Genomic DNA, 22,789 nt, shown 5'->3' with positions numbered 1-22,789 from the left:
AATAATTTTAAAAATATAGATAAAATAATAAAATAATTATTATTGTTAATAGAAAAATTCATAATTAATTTTAAGTTTTTGGATATAAATAAATATTTTATATTTTATGTTATTAATAAAAAATATTTTAACAAAGTTGAAATACGTTAATTAAAATTATAAATAAAAAAATAAAAATATTAATAATATTAATTTTCAAGTTAAATAAAAAAGGATAATATTGTCAAAATAAAAAATAAAATTATATCAGCTATCAGCTGATGAGAAACAGCTCTAAAAATAGAGCTGATACAAACTGCAGCTGATGGATATTATATCAGTTGCCCATCCGCTATCAGCTCTATTTTTTTAAGCTTACCAAACACCACAATTTACCTGTTTGGGTGTCTATCAGTTATCAGCTGCACCCAACAGGTAAACCAAACACCCCCTTAGTCTCTCTTTTATCATTTCCCTTTCGACTGCCCATTTCCCATGCCATGAAACCTCAGTTCTATCATAGTTCACAGAGCCTCACGGGTCACAGCCCTCATGTCGAATCTTCCTTATTTCTCGAATCTCCATTGCGTATTGTTCATGCAAAGCAATCTCCGTCGACCTTTCTTGTTCCTATTATTCTCTCTTGCTACTTAGCCATTGTTGCCTCTGTGGTGGTGGTGGTGGTGATGGTTTGTCAATGCCGAAAAGACTAATTCCCTCTATTATGGATTCTTCTCTTCTTCATTGAGTAGTGTTCTGCTACTATTGGGTGAGTGGGTTAGAGTATGTTGTGCTTTTTAATTTAATTTATAGTGTATATTCTAATTAGTGAAATTGAGTATTCTACTATTGGGTGTTGAACTGTTGATAACTGTTGATATTGGTAGAGTATTTTAGTATATTTGAGTGATGAACTATTAATTTCACCCTCTATATTCAAGTTTCTACTCTTTATATTGCAGGTGTGGATTGCCAAACCGATAGAACCGAACCAAATTCAATTCCCTTACTTATTCAGTTTGATTCGATCTATCGAAATAAAGATTTCAATTAGTTCAGTTTTGGTGATTTGGTTCGATTTAAATCGAATACTCACTCTTAATTTTACTCCCTTTTTGTAACACCTTGAATTTTTAAATAATTATTTTATGTGTAATTATATGATTTTTGACTGATTTGGTGGGCCTAAGAGAGGCAATATGATGTTGTTGTGATGCGGGTCTGAGGCTATTGGATGTAAAAATGTTGTTTGAGTTGCCTTTCAGATTTGGTAGGTTATAGGTACAGGGAAAATTCTATCTATTTTTCGGCATAAATTTAGGATTTTTGACTCTTTAACTTTCTTGTTTTGTTTTAATATTAATAAATTCATAGATATAATTGTTTAGGTAATCCGAGTTAACTCTTCTCCTCTGCCCAGCCGAGTCAGTGATCTCCGGTTAATCTGTGAGTAAATATTGGTTTTATTTATAATTTCAATATTATTATACATACAAGGCATGCTCATGCATTCACTTATAATTATATGCATATAGCTATTATAGACACGCTTTGTGTTGCATTATTATTTGATGAAATTAATGTGAGTGTCGCCTTAGGGTAATTTAGAGCTGTGTGCATGTGTCAGCGTGTGTGAGGTGTGGTACTGGATATGGGTAGGACAGGCAATCGACTTGTACTAGTCTTGCTTGGGGCCCAGTCCTTTCTGTGATAAGTCGAAGTGAGTACAACTTTGAGTTGATCTTGCTGACTCCCGCATTTGAATTATTAAGAGAAAGTGCAGCTCGAGTTGATCTCGCTGGCAGATATTGGAAGTAAGAGAGCTATATGGAGGAATCAGCTCCCATATATATATATATTTGATTAATGTGACATATGAGTGTGTGAGTGCTTCAAATTATTCTTTATGTGAATATTATTTGAATTTGGTTGAATATGTTGGTATTTGTTATATTTCATCCTTAGGGATATATTAGTCTTAGGTAGTTATAGAAATTATATTTAAAATCAATATCTTACTCTATGAGTCGAATGCTCACTCTTGTTCACCCTATTTTTCCAGATTACAAGAGGATCTCCTTCTTATGATTAACCTGTTTCCTACCTTGCATGTCTCTTAGTAATAATATCAGTATTTCATAGTATTAATTAAAAATCTAGAGCTTTGCATGTGCTAGAAGTATTTTATTTACCTTGAGACTCTAATAGTTTATTTATTTTGAAATTGTAAACCTATTATTTATGCATGTGTGGATATATGGGATGGGTATGTATCTTGGATGAGGGAGCTGAGCTCCCATTTGATTAAATTGCTATGTTGAGGATTATGAGGGTGAGCTGAGCTCCATCAATTGATATATTTTATGATTAGAGGTCGGGTGAGCTAAAAACTTCTCGTTAGATAGTCCAATTTATGATTGAATTTTGTCCATTTATCTTCTTGAAATTGGACTACAGTGATAGGCCTTAGGTTTGGACTTGGAATAATTAGGCTTACTATGGGCTTTGGGGGCCTTATACTGACCCAAGTTCTAGTACTGGTCTAGGCCATAATTTGGGTCGTGAAAAAGTTGCTATCAAAGTATAGGCTTTAGATTCATAGGAAAGTGTGTATCTAGAGTTGTCACATGCGGAGTATAGGATCCTATGTCGTCTTCTTCTATAATTCCTTATTTTTAGATTTTGCATTATTCCTTCGGTAGTGTAAGAGCACTTCAGTTTAGTGTCTCAATTTTCGTGGAGTACATGATGATGTGAACTAGAGTTAGCAGACGTGTTGAGGTTTGCCATGCAAATACGTACTCCAAGGAATGTTGTGTTTTTGTCAGTATGGGGATAACAATGTACCTATCTAGTACAAGACACGAGAACATAAAGGTGAGTTGTAGCCGTGTAGCTGCCCTCGATAGGGATGAGGATACTGCTGCTAGCAGTCATCAGTGGATAGCCCAGTCAGAGTAACTTTATGGTATCAATGGGTTCAAGAGATAAGAGGTTGGGAAACCTGGTTTGTGGGGATGTACCGTAGTAACTATGCAATGTCCTCCATGTTTGTGCTGTAAGCTGCAGATTACAGTACCGATATGAGATTATTTTGTAGAGCTCATGCTTCCTGTGGTGTTCCATGATAAGGGTGTTTATAGACGGCCTCTGTTTTGGTACAGTTATGCCAGAACAGAGTTCTATTTTTGGAGGAGAGTTTGGAACTCCTAGTTAGGGGTTTAAAACTCTTGACTTAGAATATCAAAGGTCATAGTTGGGTAGTAACTAGATTTAGTGACTCGGTTACCCTAGCATGAGCTAGAGTTATATTAAGAGTTGTCATAAGATTAGAGGTTTCGGTATAGTCACAAAGTAAAGGTAGCATTCACAAAGTTGGACCATTTGGTCTTAGGTATGGGATCTTAGTTTTGTTATTACAGTGTACTTTTTTCCTAGAGTTTGATAAAGATAGTACTCTTTGTGTGATGGTGAAATGTAGAGTGCGGTTTTGCTTCTTAAAGTAGATCGAAGGTTACAAATAATGTTATAGCCTATGAAAAGATGTTTTAGACAAGTTTATAGTATGATAAGTGACCTGATAGCCTTATGTAGTTATGGCAATATAGTAGATATAGTACCTTTTTTTTACTATCAGTTATGTTGTAGAGTATGATAATTTCCTTCAAGAGAGACAGCAGATTGCTATCGGTGTTGGTGACCTACTGAATGGCATCCCAGGTGGGACTATAATATGTGAAAGAGAGTTGTTGGCTCAGGTGTCCTAGAGGGGCACAAGTTTCACTATAGGAAACATAAATGATCAAATCATGATGGACGTAAAGTCTTTGAATTGAATGATGGGTTTAGGTACCTAGTATCTTAAGTTTTAGTGAACTGAGTGGAAATGGAAAAATAGTATCCTTATAGATCTCCTCCTCAAGGTAGTAGAGGGTAGCCTGTAGTCTAATAAATAGGAATAAAGATTGCGCAATGAATGTGCGACTACTAATCCTTGAGTTTCTTCTCAGCTTCTTACCGCTCAAGACAAGAGTATACTCTAAGCAGAGGAAAGGGCAAGGGCAGTAGGTCAACAAAGATAAATCATAAATAGGATATTAGTAGATAGAAAAAGTGTAGAAAGGAAAGTTAAAATAGTCGGTCCAAATATAGCAGAAGAGATAACCTAAATGCCAATGGAAGTACTAGCTAGAATGGTTAAAAGACTAATTTTGAGTAACAATGAGGTATAGATAACTTAGTAGAGACAATGAAAAGATACAAATTTCTGATATGACAATCAGATTAAGAAAGAGAATAGAGCTAAAAAGTAAAATGGTCAAAGTTTAGATTTGGGTAAGATAAAAAGGAGTTGGCTGAAAAAAAACAAACTGAACGGTTCAAATTATGATAAGATTAGGAAGAGTAGAGTCAAGATAGAGAGGAGGCAAAATGCAGTTCTAGGAAAGATAAACGAGGTAAACAGAAAAGTAAGGATAGAGAGCTTAGAAAAGGACAACATTAGGGAAAACCTTTATTAAGTTATGGAACCCAGAATTGCAGAACTCAGAGCAGGTCATAATTGATACAGTGTTAGGAGCTTGAACCTAGAGCTCAGAGTTGTGGGATTTGGATTAGACTTTGTCTGTTTTCTGTCCCCAAGGTAGAATAGGGGGCAATAGGATAAAAACCCTTTAGATTATTGACAGTATGAGGAAAGTTAAGTAAAGTTTGCAACCAAAGTAGGTAGTGGCTATAGGGTGTGTAGTGGTAGCTTAAACTATCCTATTAGACAGAGAAGCAAAGTCAATAGGTAGTAAGTTGAATAAAAGTCAACCTAATAGATTTAGTTATGCTTAATCAGAAAAGAATAAGGGATAATAGACTATTGAGATAATGAGAAGGCAGTTAAAGATTTGTTATGAATGTTAGGCGAACGTCTTTAGTGTGATCAACAGAGTCACTTTGCAGTAAAGCAATAGTGACAGAACAACAGCAGGGGTAGAATGAGAAGTGACGAGTATAGGTGGTTATAAGTTACTAGGAAGTTTAAGGATCAAAATAATGGTTATAGGTAAGGGTGGAGTTAGTACTGGAAGAATCTATTAGTGAGAGATGTCTTTCAGAATACAATAAAAGTCAAGGGCACAATAGGAATGATAGTAAGTATGATTGAAGTTAGCTCTGGAAGAATCTGTTAATAAGAGGTATCTTCCAAAATATAGCAGAAGGCAAGGGACAAGATAAAGATAGAATATCAGGATTGGACATTGGTACAATAGAGGGTTGGTGAGGCTGATATCTTATAGGTAGAGCATAACTTTTGCAAGGAGATGATAAAATTTGAAGAAAAAAAAAACCAAGAGACATGGGTTAAACATTATTATACGAAATCATATGTAGTTGACTGTAGGATATTTCTCCTTCCTTTTAAGTTTAGCTTGTGCTTTTGGCTCTAAAGAGTTATGTACGGAACGGAGACTGGGTCAAGGTGACCCAGTTATTTGAGAGTTTAGTATGCACCAGCACAATCTCCTGATATAAGAATGATGGTAAGTGCATACCTAATATCAAGGATGGATGGACAATTAGGGTAATAACAGGAGTTAGATTAAGTTAGTTACCATGGCTTGTAGCCCTTCTAAATTATAAGCTAGAGAGAGTGCTATCTGTGGATGAGATTCGATGGATGAAATTTCTGCTAATGGGTAGATTCGAGGCTGAAGTCTGGAAAGCTATAGGCAATAAATGTGGCTACATTAAGAAGAATGAATACATAAAGTCTCTTATCTAGGATTGTGGTACAACACACATTTCTCACTACTATGACAGTTTAGGTAGAACTTGTAGGTTCAAGGATACCTATCTAACCATGAAGGGCAATTCCTTACAAAGGATAGTAGGAGACGATAATGTTTTGATGGTCATGTTAGGAAGGAGGATCAGGAAGAATCATCCATGGTGAATGGCCTATGTTCTATAAAATGAGTAGTAGGTTAGTACTATAGTATGATATTATATGGTGGATGTATTGGTGAAAATTATTTGCAGAGTTAAGATTAAGAAAGAATAAAAAGGTGTATTTCTATATTCCTATAATGGAAGAGTTTAGCTTTGATAGTGACAGGAGTGTAGCTTCATACAACTTAGTGTCAGCCATTAGCGCCGAAAAAATGTTGAGGCATGGATGTTAAGGGTATTTGACACTAGTGAGGAACACATCTGTTGAAGGTACTGATGTGAAGAATGTACCTGTTGTCAAAGAATTTATAAATGTGTTTCCTAAGGAGCTTTCATGATTGCAACTGGATAGGGAGATAGAGTTTTACATAGATATTGTGCCAGGTACAAATCCCATTTCTATGCCACCTTATAGGATGGCACTAATAAAGCTAAAGGAACTGAAGGAGCAACTACAAGAGCTGCTGGACAAGGGTTTCATCTGGCCAAGCACTTCACCTTGCGATGCTCTTATTCTGTTTGTGAGGAAGAAGGATGGAACTTTGAGGTTGTGTATTGATTATAGAAAGTTAAATAAAGTAACTGTTAATAACAAATATCCACTTCCTCGGATTGATGACCTGTTTGATCAGCTATAAGGAGTAAGGTACTTTTCAAAAATAGACTTGTGGTTAGGTTATCACCAACTGAGGGCAGAAGTGAGGATGTGCCAAAGACAATATTCAGAATTAGGTATGATCATTATGAGTTTCTGGTGATGTCTTTTAGACTCACTAATACACCAGCAGCCTTTATGAACTCAATGAACAGGGTGTTTAGGCTGTTCCTAGATCGCTTTGTCATTGCATTCATAAATGACAATTTAGTTTATTTTCGAACCAAGAAAGAGCATGTGTGGGATCTGAGGATGGTGTTACAAACATTGAGGGAGCATTAATTGTATGCAAAATTTTCAAAGTGTGAGTTCTGCTTGGAGAGCATCTCATTCTTGGGACATGTGGTCTCTAGTGAAGGTATTCAAGTGGACTCTAAGAAAATTAAAGCAATAACTGATTAGCTTAGGCCTACTACAATTACCAAGGTGTGAAGTTTTCTAGGCCTAACAGGTAGCGTTTTGTGTAGAATTTCTCCAGAATAGTAGCTCCTCTAATATGGTTGACTCAAAAGAATGTCCTGTTCTTCTTGTCAGATGAATGTAAGGAAAGCTTCTAGAAGCTTAAGGACTGTTTAACTACAGCTCCTATGTTAACTTTGTCGGTGAGTGGAGAATGGTATAAGTGTACTGTGATGCTTCTAGAGTTGGGTTGGGGTGTGTCTTGATGCAGCATGGTAAAGTAGTGGCTTATATTTTAAGGCAGTTAAAGAAGCACGAGCAAAACTATCACACTCATTATATGGAAATGATGGCTATAGTCTTTGCACTAAAAATCTAGAGGCATTACCTATATGGTGAAATATGTGAAATATACATTGACCATAAAGGCTTAAAGTGTATTTTTCAACAGAGGGATTTAAATTTGAGCTAGAGAAGATGGATGGAGTTCTACGCAGCTGGTTACATAAGACAGGCAGGAGTTGGTACAATGACCTTAAGGCAAAATGTAAAGTAGAAGCTCATAATACCACGGAACTAAGAAGTATAGATGCTTTTATCATGGAGAAAAGTCTTGCTAACGCTTCAATGGCCAAATAGGATCAGGAATGATTTCCGATAAGGTGCATGCAAAGATAGTTATTTCAGACATGAGATATTATTTGGCAGAAAGTTTATATCTCCTCTGTGTTGGATAGAAGTTGAAGAGAGGAGAGTACATGATTTATATTTGGTGCAGTACACTTCAGAGTTGCTTCCTTTGATTAGGGAATGTTTAAAGACAGCTTTTAGTAGGCGAAAGAATTATGAATTTCCAAGAGGGGCAGTACAATATGCAGATCCAAAGTGGAAAGATGTAGAATTTGCAATGGGTGACTATGTGTTCTTAAAGGTTTCTCCTAGAGATTTGGAAAGAAAGGTAAGTTGGCACCCCATTACATAGGAGCTTTGAGATCACCAACAAAGTGGAAGTAATTGTCTATCAGTTGGAGTTGTCACTAAACCTTTCTCATGTCCACCTAGTGTTCTACATTTCTATACTTAGGAAGTATGTTTCCGATCATTCTCATTTGCTGCAACCAGACACAATGGAGTTAAATGAGAATTTGACCTTTGAGGAGTAACCAGTAGCCATAGTAGACTATCAGATGAGACAGCTTCGATCAAAGCAGATCCCTATGGTTAAAGTCCTGTGGAGGAGTCAATATGTGGAGGAATGCACTTGGGAGTCAAAGCGGGTTATGCACAGCAAGTACCTATATTTATTTGATATGTAACTCTGTATCATTATTCTGCCTTGTATAAAATTCGAAAATGAAATTTTATAAGGGGAGAAGAATGTAACACCCTGAAATTTTAAATAATTATTTTATGTATAATTATATAATTTTTGACTTTAGGAGAGCCAATATGATATTGTTGTGATGTGGGCCTAAAGCCATTGGATGTAGAAGTGTTGTTTGAGTTACCTTGCAGGTTTGGTAGGTCCTAGGTACAGGGAAAATTCTATCAATTTTTCAATATAAATTTAGGATGTTTTTTACTCTTTAACTTTCTTATTTTGTTTTAATATTAATAAATTCATAAATATAATTATTTAGGTGATCCGGGTTAACTCTTCTCCTCCGCCCAGCCACCTCAGTGATCTCCAGTTAATCTGTGAGTAGATATTGATTTTATTTATAATTTCAATATTATTATTTATACAAGGCATGTTCATGCATTCACTTATAATTGAATCTATATAGCTATTATAGGCATGCTTTGTGTTGCATTATTATTTGATGAAATTGATGTGGGTGTCCCCTTAGGGTAATTTGGAGCTGTCGGCGTGTGTGAGGTGTGGTACTGAATATGGGTAGGACAAGCAAATCGACTTGAGCTAGTCTCGCTTGGAGCCCAGTCCTTTTTGTGATAAGTCGGAGTGAGTACGACTTTGAGTTGATCTTGTTGACCCTCGCATTTGGATTATTAAGAGAAAGTCCGACTCGAGTTAATCTCGCTGGCAAATGTTGAAATTAAGAGAGCCATATAGGGAATCAGCTCTCATATATATATATATATATATATATATATATATATATTTGATTGATGTGATACACGGATATGTGAGTGCTTTAAATTATTCTTTGTACGAATATTATTTTAATTTGGTTGAATATGTTGGTATTTATTACATTTTATCCTTAGGGATGCATTAATCTTAGGTAGTTATAGAAATTATATTTAAAATCAATATCTTACTCTATGAGTCAAATGCTCACTCTTATTTACCCTATTTTTCCAGGTTACATGAGGATCTCCTTCTTATAATTAACCTGTTTCCTTCCTCGTAGGTCTCTTAGCAGCAATATCAGCATTTCATAGTATTAATTAAAAATCTAGAGCTTCGCATATACTAGAAATATTTTATTTAGCTTGAGACTGTAATAGTTTATTTATTTTGAAATTGTAAACCTATTATTTATGCATGTGTGAATATATGGGATGAGTATGTATCTTGAATAAGGGAGCTGAGCTCCCATTTGATTAAATTGCTATATTGAGGATTGTAAGAGTAAGTTAAGTTCCCCAAATTGATATATTTTGTGATTACAAGTCGGGTGAGCTAAAAATTTCTCATTGAATAATTCAATTTATGGCCAAACCTTATCCATTTATCTTCTTGAAATTGGACTACAATGATAGTGATAGGCCTTAGGTTTGGACTTGAATTAGTTAGGCTTACTATGAACTTTGGGGGCCTTATATTGATTTAAGTCTTAGTGTCGGTCCAGCCTATAATTTGGGTTGTGACACTTTTATTACTTTTATTTTTGTTCTTTCTTCCTTCCTCTCATATTTTTAATAGTCAAATTAATTGATAATTATTTATTAATAAAATATTTGATTTTATTAAGAAAAATCCCTCATCCTTCCCCTAAATCAGAAATAATTAATAAAAACGAGGTTACTTATTATCAAAAATAAAAAAATGAAAAATATTAATAGTAAAAAAAATACTACATTTAATTTTTATACTAATAAAATTTGAATTAATATAATAAATATAAAAAATAATTGTTAAATAATTTAATTAGTGAATTTAATAAATAAAAATTTTATAAAAAATAAAATAATTTTATTAATAAATAATTTAATAAAAATTTCCAAAAATAATTGAATGGATGAATTATTGTTTGGTGATGGCTCCTTGATTGTCACAGTAGTAATTGTGTATTGGAGGGGCTGAATTCACGGGTGGATGTTGCAGAGGGCGATTGAAATATGGCCAAGGCCATTGGCATTGCTCATACATTCCCAAACATGAAGTGAACTTTAATTAATTTATATATTTCTTGGAGGAGGACATGCTTAAGGTACTACATCCAGCAGACGATGCGGTTTTGTTAAATTAATTGCCATTCATTGAATTGTTTTCTGAATTTTAAATTAATTGATAATTATTTTATCACGACCAGATTTATGGGCCGGATCGACATTAGGATTTAAATCAGCATAAGGCCCTTGAAACCCATAATAAGTCTAGTTATTTCTAATCAATTCATAAAGCCCACTAAGTTAGTCTAATTTCAAGAAAACAAATGGTTATAGTCTGGCCATAAATTAGACTATCCAGTTGGGAGTATTAGCTCATTCGACCTGTAAATAAATAATGTCAATAATATGGAGAGTTCAGCTGACCCTCACAATCCTCAAATCACATATATCAATACTTGGGAGTTCAGCTCCTTCTATTATCAATAATAAACATCTCATACATTTATGCAGTCTTATATAATTAATTTTACAACTCCAGAATTAAGTTATTATAACCCAAATAAAAATATAATTATTGGTCTATACGGATTTCTATATTTAAATAAAAGACAATAAAAACAAATCAAAATATTTTCTTTTTAAACCTGTAGGAAAAAAAAGCAAGTTAATCACAAATAAAGTCACCTGTAACCTGAGAAAAAATAGTTAAACAGGGGTGAGTGTTCGACTCAGAGAGAAAAATATTAATTTTAAATATAATTTCTATAATTATCTAAAAATGCAACACGTTTGCATAGTTTAAACAATTCAACCAATATTCGCATAAAATATAATTTAGAATATGCACGCACTCATGTGTCACATTAATATATAATATATAGGACTTGATTCCCTATACAGCTTTCTTAATCCAATACTTGCCAGCAAGGTCAACTCAAGCCGAATTTGTACTTAATAATCTAAATGTGGGGGCCTCCGAGATCAACTCAAAGCCGTGCTCACCCTGACTTATCCATATATAAGGATTGGGTCTCATCGAGTCAAACTCCAGTCATGACTACCCGTCCTACCTATATCCATATCCACACTATACTCATGCCAACACACATACACACAGTACCAAGTTATCTTAAGGCAACATCCACAAACAAATTCAATAACATATGCAGCAAAAGAGTGTGTCTAACATTTAACTAATTATATATATATATATATATATATATATATATATATATATATATATATATATATATATATATATATATAAAAGTGAATACATGAGCATGCCTTGAATATAATTTAATAATATGAAATTATAAATAAAATCAATATCAAACTCACAGATTATCCAAGTATTACTGGGACAATTAAGAATAAGAGAAAGGTTAATTCAGATCACCTACACCAATTCTTACACCAAAAACATGTTCGGGGCGTCTGAAAATGGTGAAAAATACTGTAATATTGACTCACTTCCGAAGTGGGTCTGTTAGCTTGCACGTTCGGCCTGAAATTGCAATCCCAGTCATCGGTAGAATTTCTTCGAAATGAAAATACCTACGCAAAGCCCACAATACAAGGAGTTAGAATATAATTTTTATTTAATTAAAAAGACTCATTAAAAATCTAAAAAATCACTAGTAAGCTTGTGAGACCCACTAAATTTTTGGTGTTGAAAAAATTTCAAATTGGTGTCGTTGCAAAGCTCTCGACATGTAAGACGCACTAGTGGCCTCGAATTTTCGGTAAGATTTACAGTTTGGGAGAAATCTAGCCTGGAAGTCAAAAAGGCTAAAACTTATAGGACTCAATTTGCATAAACCACTTGATGAAAATTTATAAAATTAGTATATATGAAAAGCTTGTGAAGTGTAGAACAAAAAAGGAAACAAGACCCGATCCAATTAGTGGTCAGAATCACTGAAAACTGCAAAGTAAGTCTAAAAGTCACTCGCGCACATAAGAGGGATTTGGAGAGCGATTCTCACCAAAAAAAGGGGCTGTCGGTGGTGGGAAAGGGTGCTGGGGTGCACGGTGAGGGAGGAAGGCCCGGGGGTGGTGGAGGGGCTGGTGGCTGGCGGTGGTGGGGAGGGAGGAGAGAGAAAAGAGGGAGAGAAGGGAGGGTGCTGGGGTAGCGTGAAGGAGGAGGAAAAAAAAGAGGATCGGTCCAATTCAGTGTGTCCAACTGGACCTATTCGATTCGATCAATTTAATTTAAAACACTTGAAATTTGATTTTTACTCTGCCAAGTAACCCAAAACGAGGTCCGAAAATTCAGAAAAAATTACAGAAAACTCAAAAAATTTTATGAAATCCAAAAATATTTTTAAATTTGCCATGTGGTATTTAAACTAATTTTTAAAAATCATTGAAATTAATTATCTTGAAAAATAAAAATCACCCAATTTTAAAAACCCAAAAAATTCAAATTAAAATACCACAATATTTAATATATTAAAATATCAAAATTTACATATAAAATAATTGTTTAAAAATTCGGGACGTTACATATTTATTAGTAAAATTATTTATCAATTTATATATTTTCTATTTATTATTATTAATTTAATTTTACTAATTTAATTATTATTTATATTAAATTTTATCAATATAAATGTTATCAATTTAAGTGAAGAAGACGGATTTTATTAACAAAATAATTAATTTTAGTAATTATTATTAATTTTATTAGTAAATAATTATTAATAAATTTAATCATAAAAAGATGTAATAAAAAAGAAAGAGAAAGGAGAAAGAGGGAAAGAGAAAGTGAGAAAGGAATAAAATGGTAATTTTTAACTATTAATTTGTAAAAATATTATTGTAGTTGCAAAGAGATTTTTCTTGCAACAAAATTAGAATTTATGGTTTTTTATAAAAATTTTTAAAATTAAGGGATAAAAGTAAAATAAAATATTAAAGTTAAAGAGATGGTGAATAAAAGTTAACCTTAAAATTTTAAAAATTGTCCTTAAATTTTTCTTTTAAACGAGTATAATTTATTAATTAAGATATAGTCTACTCAACTATTAATTTTATTTTAAAAAAATATTTAAATTTTATTTTAAAAAAAATATTTAATTTATTTTTTAATACATTTAACTTTGAATTTGTTTAGTTTAATTATTGGATACAACCGATAGATATTAACTGATAGCTGTTACTGTTAGCTGTTAGTTTATAATTAATAGCTAATGATAATTTATTTATGTTAAATATTTAGTAAAACTATATTTAGCTGTTGCTGTTGATATGTAAAATAACTAAAGGTATATATCATATTATTTATTTTATTATTGAAATAAATATAATATTATAAATTTATTATATTATATTATTTATTTTATTATTAAATTAAATATATAATTATCAATTTAATATATTATATCATTTATGATATTACTAAAATAAATATATAATTATTAACTTATTATATTATATTATTTATTTTATTATTGAAATAAAAAAATTAAATTCTTTAAAAAATAATTAAATAACTTTAAATCATTATTTTTTATAAAGAAAAAACTTATAATTAATTTTAAATTCCTAGATGTAAAAAATGTATTTTTTTATAATAAATAAATATCTTATATTTTATATTATTAATAAAAAATATTTTAACAAAATTATAATGCGCTAATGAAGATATTAAAATTATAAATGTAAAAGATAAAAATATTAATAATATTAATTTTCGAGTTAAATGAAAAGGGATAATATGATTTAAATAAAAAATGAAATCAAATCAGTTATCGGTTGATGAGAAACAACTCTAAAAATAGAGTCGATACAAACTGCAGCTGATAAATATAATATCATTTACCCATTAGCTATTATTTTTATTTTTTTAAGTTTACCAAACACTAGTTCACCTATTTTACCATTCTAAAATGATTTCAGGGTAATATTTTATTTATTTATTAAAATAAAAGAAAGATTGTGTATATAATATTTTTATTTCATTTGAGATTTTAATTTGATTAAAAATATAAAAACTGAGAATTTCAATAATTAAATATCTTTAAAAGATTATAAATCTACGACACATCAATTCTCATAAAATTTAAAGTTCAATTAATATAATGACAATGAAGTAGGTTGAGGACAAGAACCACTCTCCCTCGCCAGCTACGCAATAAAGAGATTTCCTTTTGTCAAATCCTTACTAACATGAATAGGATCTCCCAAAGACACAAAGAAACCCACAAACACCAAAGAAAAAACTATTGCTGCTGATAGACATCTTGGGCTCAACAACCGACCATCAACGAAGAAGAGAGGATGGCAGAGGCTATGTCACACTAGCCATAAGAAAACCAACAACATGCATCCAAAGTGCCGGTTCTAACCCTTGGGATCACTTTCCTAGGAACTTCTCCCGCATTGATTTCCTACTCAACCTACCAAATATGAACTTAGTTGGTACCTAGAAGAAACCAATCCTTGGAAGACCATGGTTCCTTCAACCAAACAGAGCCGCCACTGCAGGACAAAGACAAACTCAAAACCCTATCCCTAAAACCCATCCTACGCAGCCAAAATAAAGCACAAAACCTATTTACAACCTCATCTAGGGATGAAGAGGGAAACCCAAACCCCAGGGAGGATAAGAAAGGCCTTCTCCTATTCCGGAGGGTAGGGACAACTCTAAAAAGTTGAGAAAGAGAAGGGAAAATAACCTTAAAAACTCTAAACTTTTGATAGAAAATCTATCTCTAAACAAGAGAGAGAGAGAGAGAGAGAGAGACTGTTGATCCTATTTGCAATTAGTTTATTAACATGATATATCACTTGGCTGATTTTTACTAGTCATCCCTTGAGATTTGAAATTGTTATACTTCTGATCTCTATCTTTAGTTTGCTACAATAAAATCCCTCATTTTGAAATTTCTTACACTTTAATCCCTCAATTTTTGAATTTGTTGCACTTTAATTCTCCATCTTTATTTTATTATCATAAAATCTCTCGACTTTGAAATTTGTTACATTCCAGTCACTCACATTAGAAACCCCTCATATCTCTAATCAATCTTATATGTGGCAATGCTACAGTGTAAAATAAAAAAAAAATTAAAAAAAATGCCACATATGAAATTCATATAATCCTCTCTCTCCTTAGTCTCTTTCTCCCCTCACGCTCTCCCTCTTAACTCTCTATCTAATTCTTCTAGTGCTCTTTCTTATCACTATCCCTCTCTGTCCTCTATTTTCATAAAAAAAAGTAAATCACTCTCTGCTCCCTCTCTTCTCAAACCAAAAAGAAAAACCCGAAAAACAATTTTTTTAAATTCCTTTCCGGTCGATTATAGGTAAAGATAAATTCCTTATTTATTTGTTAGTCCTCTAGCACGTTTTCTTGTTACTTTTTTAACTGAGTATTATGCACAACAAATACAAAAACCAACAAAAGAAGTATGTGGGGAGACTAACAAATAAATAAAGATTGTCTTTACCTGAAAGTATGTTGAGGGATTTTATGATAATAAATTAAAGATGAAAAATGAAAGTGTAACGACTTTAAAAATTGAAAAACTAAAGTGTAGAAAATTTCAAAATTAGAGATTTTGTAATAATAAATTGAAAATAAAAAATTTATGTATAACAATTTTAAAAATTGAGAGACAATGAGTAAAAATGTAACTGCGTCGCTTTAAGTATAGTGTTTCATCATAATGAATATATGAGTTTTTAGATAAAATTTTAAATAATAAAAAAAATAAATATGTTATGAGCTTGTAGTGAATATAAAAAGAAATTGAAAATTTCTTTTAAAAAGGAGTTTTTCGCAGCACACAACTTAAAAAAGAAAATATTAATTGAAAAATGCAAAAGTCTGAATGATGAAACAGTGAAAGGAAACAATCCTTTCTCCTGTCTATGTTTATGTGACAAACTAAACAACAAAATTCAGGCCTTCCCCACCACCAACACCAGACACTACCCCCTCCACCACCACCACCACCACCATCTCTCTTTTGAAATCCACAAAATAACAAAAACCACAATCTATCACCTCTCCTCGCTACCCTTTCCTTCTTTCCCTCTTCCTCTATTCTCATCATATGCCTATACCTTATGTCCCAACCTCCAACCCCAACCCCAATCCCACAACCACTTCCACCCCTACCACCACCACCACAACCGCCCTCACTTCTCGCCACCACCACTACCACTACCTCCATCACCAACCGCGAATACCGCAAAGGTAACTGGACAATCCAAGAAACCCTAACCCTAATCACCGCCAAGAAACTGGACGACGAGCGCCGCTCTAAAGCCTCCGTCCCTTCAACATCCAAGCCCGGTGAGCTCCGGTGGAAATGGGTGGAGAACTACTGCTGGGCCAATGGTTGCTTCCGCAGCCAGAACCAATGCAATGACAAGTGGGATAATCTCCTCCGCGACTATAAGAAAATCCGAGAGTATCAATCGAGATCCAGCGACTCTGATTCCTTCCCTTCCTACTGGACCATGGAGAGACAGCAGCGCAAATACTACAATCTCCCTTCCAATATGTCCCTCGAGGTATTTGAAGCTCTTAATGAAGTAGTTCAAAGAAGACATCTTAATACACAACAAAACATAGCTACTACTCCACAACAGCAACAGCAGAGGCAACTTTCAGTTGCTGTTGCTGCTTCTCCAACTCCAGAGACAGTCCGGGAAGCTCCGCCGGAACCGGCGATGGATCCCACGGCGGTTTCAGGTACTTTGTATTATATATTTTTTGTAGTAGAAGTATTGTTACAATGTATGTGTCAGTCCCAAACGAGAACTTTTTTGTTTGTTCTGGCTTCGGGTTATAGCATTATTTTGGTCAAACTTGCAGGTTTGAAAACTCTCTGCCACCATATTTAATATTACTGTTTACATTATTCTCTTCCTGTTCCTAATATCATTTTTCTTTTTTCTTTGTATATATGAGGAGAAGTAATTTATCAGTAATTTAGCACCTTATAATATTATAATGTTATGGTAGCTATTTGAAATACCATAATTTAAAAATTTTGGGTTTTATTTATTTATTTTAATAGAAACAAGAAGGTAGAAAGCAATCATGCAAGCCATTCTATGAACACTTGCTCATCATTCTCTGTTATAGTGATTCTCTGTGCTCTTCAATAAAATAGAGATGCCATAAAGTAAATTCAACTCATTGACCCCGCTAGCCTTAAATCTGCCTGTTCTCTCTCCATTTCTTTATCATTGAGAAGGTGAAGAAGAAAAAGGAAAGAAAATTTAAGCAGCTAGTTAGATTTATATAACAGTGATCCTTTTGGACTTTTTTGCATTCTCAGTGAAAATCTATATCTTTTTATATATATATATATATATAAATATTCTAATTGTAAAGCCAAGATCTTGTGGACTGACCCATTACTGAAAAGGGTATTCGTGAATTTACTGTGCACCATCCACTATCTGCAAGCCTTGTACTACTCCATTAAATACTAGGGCTTCACACCCTCTTCCCTAAAGTTCACGGGATTCTATTTTCACCCTTCATCTTAGTCAATTAATGTTTATTTTTATTCATCATTTGATTCTAATTCGGATCGAATTTAACTTCTTATGGTTATAGAGACAACTCCAATATTATAATTAAATAAATATTATTAAGTATATGCAGCGTGGTTGAAGAAATTAAAAATTTAGAACTTGATAATTTTATGTTACATTACTAATTGTTGTTTCAGGTGTGTCGTTCCTTATGTTGTACATATGCTATTGTTTTGTTTATCATTGTAGAAGGATCAGAATCATCAGCGACGGAATCAAGCGATAAACTTGACACAGCCACAAAAAGAAGGAAAGTTGGGAGTATTGGTGCAAGCATCAAGCACAGTGCTTCCATCTTAGCCCAAACAATCAGAAACTGCGAAGAAAAGAAAGACAAGCGACATCAACAACTAATGGAGTTCGAACAACGTAGACTTCAGCTCGAAGAAACCAGAAATGAAGTGAACCGACAAGGAATGGCCAGTCTTGCTGTGGCTGTTACCAAGCTTTCAAGTGCTATTCAGTCACTTATATCAGACCAAAGCTGAGGATTAAAAAATAAAAAATATAAAAAACCCATATTTAATGGATGGTTTTCAAGTGAAAGCAAATGTGGGCATCTACATGCTTTTCCTTTGAAAATGAAAAGGTTGCACTCCTACGAGACATTTAAGTGTGTGGTTTAAGCAAGTGTGTGGTCCATCTTTTGTATAAACATCCAAACTTCAATCAATTCATTTTTATAAATAAAAATATATTTTTTAATAAAAGTTCTAATTTTTTTTTAATTAATTTAACTAAGACTGCCTTTTTTCTAATAATTTTAATTGATTTTATATAATTTTAATGATTTTTCTAATATTATTAAATTAAAACTCATATAAATTTATTTAATTGATTTCAGTTAAAAAAAAATTATATAAATGGATTTGAGAAAATTTTTTAAAAGCTTCATAAATTTAATTGCATAAATATAATTAAAATTACTTTAAAAATATTTCAAAAGTAACATAAAATGTTTTGTGTAAAAAGTAAAATTTGATCAACAATACGTCATCCATTTTTCCTAAACCGACGTCGGATTGAGCCTTCGTCTGACGGCTGCACAAAGAAATGCTTCCGATCACGCCCGACCACATTATTGAGCCTCAAAACGATTAGGGTGGGAGACCTCGCTTTTCTTCATCGCTCAAATTTGCACACCCAGCTGAGCTAGTCCCCGCTTGTTTCTCCTGGTAAGTGCTCTCTCACTCTTTCACTTGCTCGCTCTCCTTCGTTGGGGGTGTGTATATTTGGCATCTATCCATGTGTCAATGAGTCTTAATTGCTTGGTGAATGACTCGATATGTTGGTTGCGTCAGTGCAGAGGACGGAGCTGCGCTGGGCGTGGGTGCTTGGGGTTGGAGTGGCAAAAGCCAGACGCCTGATAGATAATAGTAGCGGAATTCGAGTACCATCAAAATTTAAGGTTATACAATTTCTAGCAAGTTTTTGGGGCATTTGGCCGCATATTTAATTTCCAAAAATCAGCATCTTAAATAGGGGAATCGAATGGGATTCAAATTCTCATTTCGTTTCTGTTGTAAACTAAACGGAGCCTTAAGGGTTTGATTATTTTGGGATTTTGATTATTTTGCTGCTGCTGGGTTTTAGGGTTTTGGTGGAAATTGCCTTTGGTTAAATGTTTTCTGTTGGTTTGAAGATTTGATGGAGATTTTGGAGAATATGCATATGTGACCTAAGATTTTTGATAGTTTTAGATCTTTCTTTGAGTAATTATTAGATAGCGTGAAGTTTTAGCCATGTCTGTCAATAATAATAATAATAACAATAATAATAACAGTAATAGTAATAGTAACAGTAATCCGCCCAAGAGCCTTGGGCAATCTTCATCACCCTTTGGCAATACGGGGATGCTCAATCCATCGATGCCCATCAACCCAGCATTCTCACAATCACAATCTCAGGTGCAAATTAGCACTGGCTTTCAGGGTCAGTTCCAGCTGTCCCAAGCACAGGCCACTGTTCAGGCACAGTTGAAAGCACAGCAAGCTCATGTGCAAGCACAGGCCCAAGCAGCTCATGCTGCTCAAATTCAAGCAGCGCGTGCACAGTTCCAAGCTCAGTTGCAGGCACAGGGAATGTCTCTTAGCCAGGCCCAAAATGCTGCCTTGGCCAATTTAGGTTCATCCTCACCTTCGTTTTCGACTCCCGGTAGCCTGAACGCCAAGCGGCTACCTCTAAAACCCCCAGTTCGGCCTCCTGCTGTTCCCATGCCAACCATGGTTTCCCCATTGAAAACTATGGATCTCATCTCTGCAGCTCGCAGGAAGAAGCAGAAGCTTCCGGAGAAGCAACTACAAGATAGAATGGCAGCCATTCTCCCTGAGTCTGCTCTGTATACACAGCTTCTTGAATTTGAGGCTCATGTTGATGCTGCCTTATCTAGAAAGAAGGTTGACATCCAGGAGGCACTTAAAAATCCTCCTTGTGTTCAGAAAACACTTCGAATTTATGTTTTCAACACATTTGCCAATCAGATCAGAACAATTCCCAAGAAGCCAAATGCTGAGCCCCCAACTTGGATGCTTAAGATTGTTGGGAGAATCTTGGAAGATGGAATAGATCCTGATCAGCCTGGAGTAGTACAAAAATCAAACCCCTTGTATCCAAAGTTCTCATATTTTTTCAAGAGAGTGACTATTATGTTGGATCAGAGATTATATCCTGATAATCATATGATTGTATGGGAGCATTCTCGAGCACCTGCTACTCATGAGGGTTTTGAAGTAAAGAGAAGGGGGGATAAAGAGTTTACAGTGACAATACGGCTGGAAATGAACTATTTGCCTGAGAAATTTAAGCTTTCACCAGCTTTGATGGAAGTTCTTGGTATTGAGGTTGACACCCGTCCAAGAATAATAGCTGCAATCTGGCATTATGTGAAAGCTAGGAAACTGCAGAATCCAGAGGACCCTTCTTTCTTTAATTGTGATCCACCTCTTCAGAAAGTATTTGGAGAAGCAAAGATGAAGTTTACCATGGTTTCACAGAAGATATCGCAGCATTTATCTCCTCCTCAACCAATAGTTTTGGAGCATAAGATAAAGCTTTCAGGAAACAGTCCAGCTGGAACTGCATGCTATGATGTGGTGGTGGATGCCCCTTTCCCAATACAGAGGGAATTGAATGCTCTGTTGGCCAATGCGGAGAAGAACAAAGAGATTGAAACCTGTGATGAAGCAATATGCGCTGCTATAAGAAAAGTTCATGAACATCGTAGGAGGCGGGCATTCTTCCTGGGGTTTAGTCAATCACCTGTGGAATTCATTAATGCTTTGATTGAATCTCAAAGCAGGGATTTGAATCTTGTAGCTGGAGAAGCTAGTCGAAGTGTTGAGAAAGAGCGCCGTGCAGATTTCTTCAACCAACCATGGTAAGCTTGATTCCTCTTTGAAACTCTGTTTATTTGTTTAGCACCACTAACGTTTTGTGCCTACTCATCCAGACAGATGATATCTGAATTTCACAATCAAATTGTTATCACACTTATTTAGGATTTACCTAATATTTGAAAGAGAGAGAGAGAGAGAGAGAATGTCCTGCCGATGCCTCCTTTTTTAGGTTACTATATTTGCCTCTTCCAAGATGTTGTTCAAAATTCATGGTTAGGTTTGATCTTGAAACCTGTTGTTCATTGCACTATTGTATATAAATATTGCTATTAGTTACTTCTATAACTCAAGTATCCTTCTGAGTTGTCCTGGCTACTGAAAAAGGGAAGTTGGGTGGAGAAGGGGTTGGGGGAGTGACAAAGGGAAGGAACTTTTTGAGGACTCTGCAGAGTCAATCAAGCCTTAGAAGTCTAATTTAATTTTAATGTCTCCTTGTCAGCTGAAAGAAAATTTTGACCTCATTTGATTTAATTTGGTAATTGAACAGGGTTGAAGATGCTGTTATTCGCTACTTAAATCGAAAGCCAGCTGCAGGAAGTGATGCTCCTGGAAGCATGTGAGTGGGAAGTCATCTTACTGCTGATCTGCCAGTTTACTTGACTTCGATTCTTTCACTTAGCATCTGTATATTTGCAGCTTCGCTTTAATGGAAGTGTGGTTATTTCTGATCAATCTAATTGTTAAGGGCCATGGGAGGGATACCTCCCCTTGTTTGTAAAACAACAGTTGTGGTTTGTAGCTTGTTAAGGCAGAATTGTCCTCACACTTGCTTTACTCATTATGCTAGTTCTAAAGATTGGCCCCGTACCTTTCTTTTTGTTAGTTCTATGAATGGTATTGATGCGATGTTGCTCCGCACTTCCTACCTTGCTGCCTGCTGCATGGCATTGTGAATGTAAAATGTGTGAAATTTTGTTTGCATACCGGTGGGGAAGTCGAGGGTTACCTTTCTGCGTTATCAAATGCCTAATTTATGATTTTTTTTAAGAAAAATAAAAAAAAAAAAGATGCCGATTGTGGGATGGCCGTCAACTTATATATATATAATACGAGATTTTAAATGTGGGAACAATTAAATTAGTGAAAAGAACTAGAAAAATGAGATTTGAATAAACGATTTTTTTTTTTTTTTTGAATTAGAAATGGAAAATGAAATGCATTTACAGTTTATCAAGGTTAAATTTAAGGAGATGTTCATGAGAATTGAACATGAAGCAGCACAAACTAGTTGACAGCACTGCAGATCCTTCGTATCTCCCCTGCAGATCCAGTGAGGGGATCAATGTCTCCATTTGGATCATGGCAGAAGCAAAATCGGAGCTAAGTTGTAGGGCCCTTGCTATATTATGAGATAATGTTATGAGTGGAACCTCCACTAAATAGGACTTCTTCTGCTTCAAGAAAACCTTTCCCTTGCACTAAATTCTTTAAGTAATTATTACCAAAAGAATTGGGTGTGACCAAATCAAGTGGAGCACAGTTGTATCGCCACCAATAGCTGGACAGTGACTCTGTTGATAGCTTGCAAATCCAGCATCAATATTGGTGCCATTGCAGT

At 34.2% G+C, this 22,789-nt stretch overlaps 2 protein-coding genes across 3 annotated transcripts; both read left to right on the top strand.

Annotated features, from left to right (window-relative positions):
* Positions 1-16,113: 16,113 nt before the first annotated feature.
* Positions 16,114-18,529, top strand: LOC110663740 (trihelix transcription factor ASR3). Its single transcript, XM_021823138.2, has 2 exons — positions 16,114-16,982; positions 18,026-18,529. The coding sequence occupies exons 1-2, from the start codon at positions 16,352-16,354 to the stop codon at positions 18,322-18,324; spliced, it is 930 nt and encodes a 309-aa protein (XP_021678830.2). The 5' UTR covers positions 16,114-16,351; the 3' UTR covers positions 18,325-18,529.
* Positions 18,530-18,800: 271 nt separating this feature from the next.
* Positions 18,801-22,038, top strand: LOC110663739 (SWI/SNF complex component SNF12 homolog). 2 transcript variants are annotated; one of them, XM_021823136.2, is made up of 3 exons: positions 18,801-19,011; positions 19,143-21,212; positions 21,719-22,038. In XM_021823136.2, exons 2-3 carry the CDS (start codon positions 19,579-19,581, stop codon positions 21,789-21,791), a joined length of 1,707 nt encoding a protein of 568 aa, XP_021678828.2. In that variant the 5' UTR covers positions 18,801-19,011; positions 19,143-19,578; the 3' UTR covers positions 21,792-22,038. The 2 variants fall into 2 exon arrangements, with proteins under 2 accessions (XP_021678828.2, XP_021678829.2); XM_021823137.2 differs by having other exon boundaries at positions 19,138-21,212.
* Positions 22,039-22,789: the final 751 nt, after the last annotated feature.

This window comes from Hevea brasiliensis, chromosome 15 (assembly GCF_030052815.1).
Source record: "Hevea brasiliensis isolate MT/VB/25A 57/8 chromosome 15, ASM3005281v1, whole genome shotgun sequence".
NCBI classification, from domain to species: Eukaryota; Viridiplantae; Streptophyta; class Magnoliopsida; order Malpighiales; family Euphorbiaceae; genus Hevea; species Hevea brasiliensis.
This window is presented reverse-complemented; position numbering and strand designations above follow the sequence as displayed.

Coding starts and splice junctions, on each gene's coding strand:
- LOC110663739 (XM_021823136.2), top strand. CDS start 19,579: ATGTCTGTCAATAATAATAATAATAACAATAATAATAACAGTAATAGT. Junction 21,213..21,718: donor GATTTCTTCAACCAACCATG/GTAAGCTTGATT, acceptor GTAATTGAACAG/GGTTGAAGATGCTGTTATTC.
- LOC110663740 (XM_021823138.2), top strand. CDS start 16,352: ATGTCCCAACCTCCAACCCCAACCCCAATCCCACAACCACTTCCACCC. Junction 16,983..18,025: donor GGATCCCACGGCGGTTTCAG/GTACTTTGTATT, acceptor TTATCATTGTAG/AAGGATCAGAATCATCAGCG.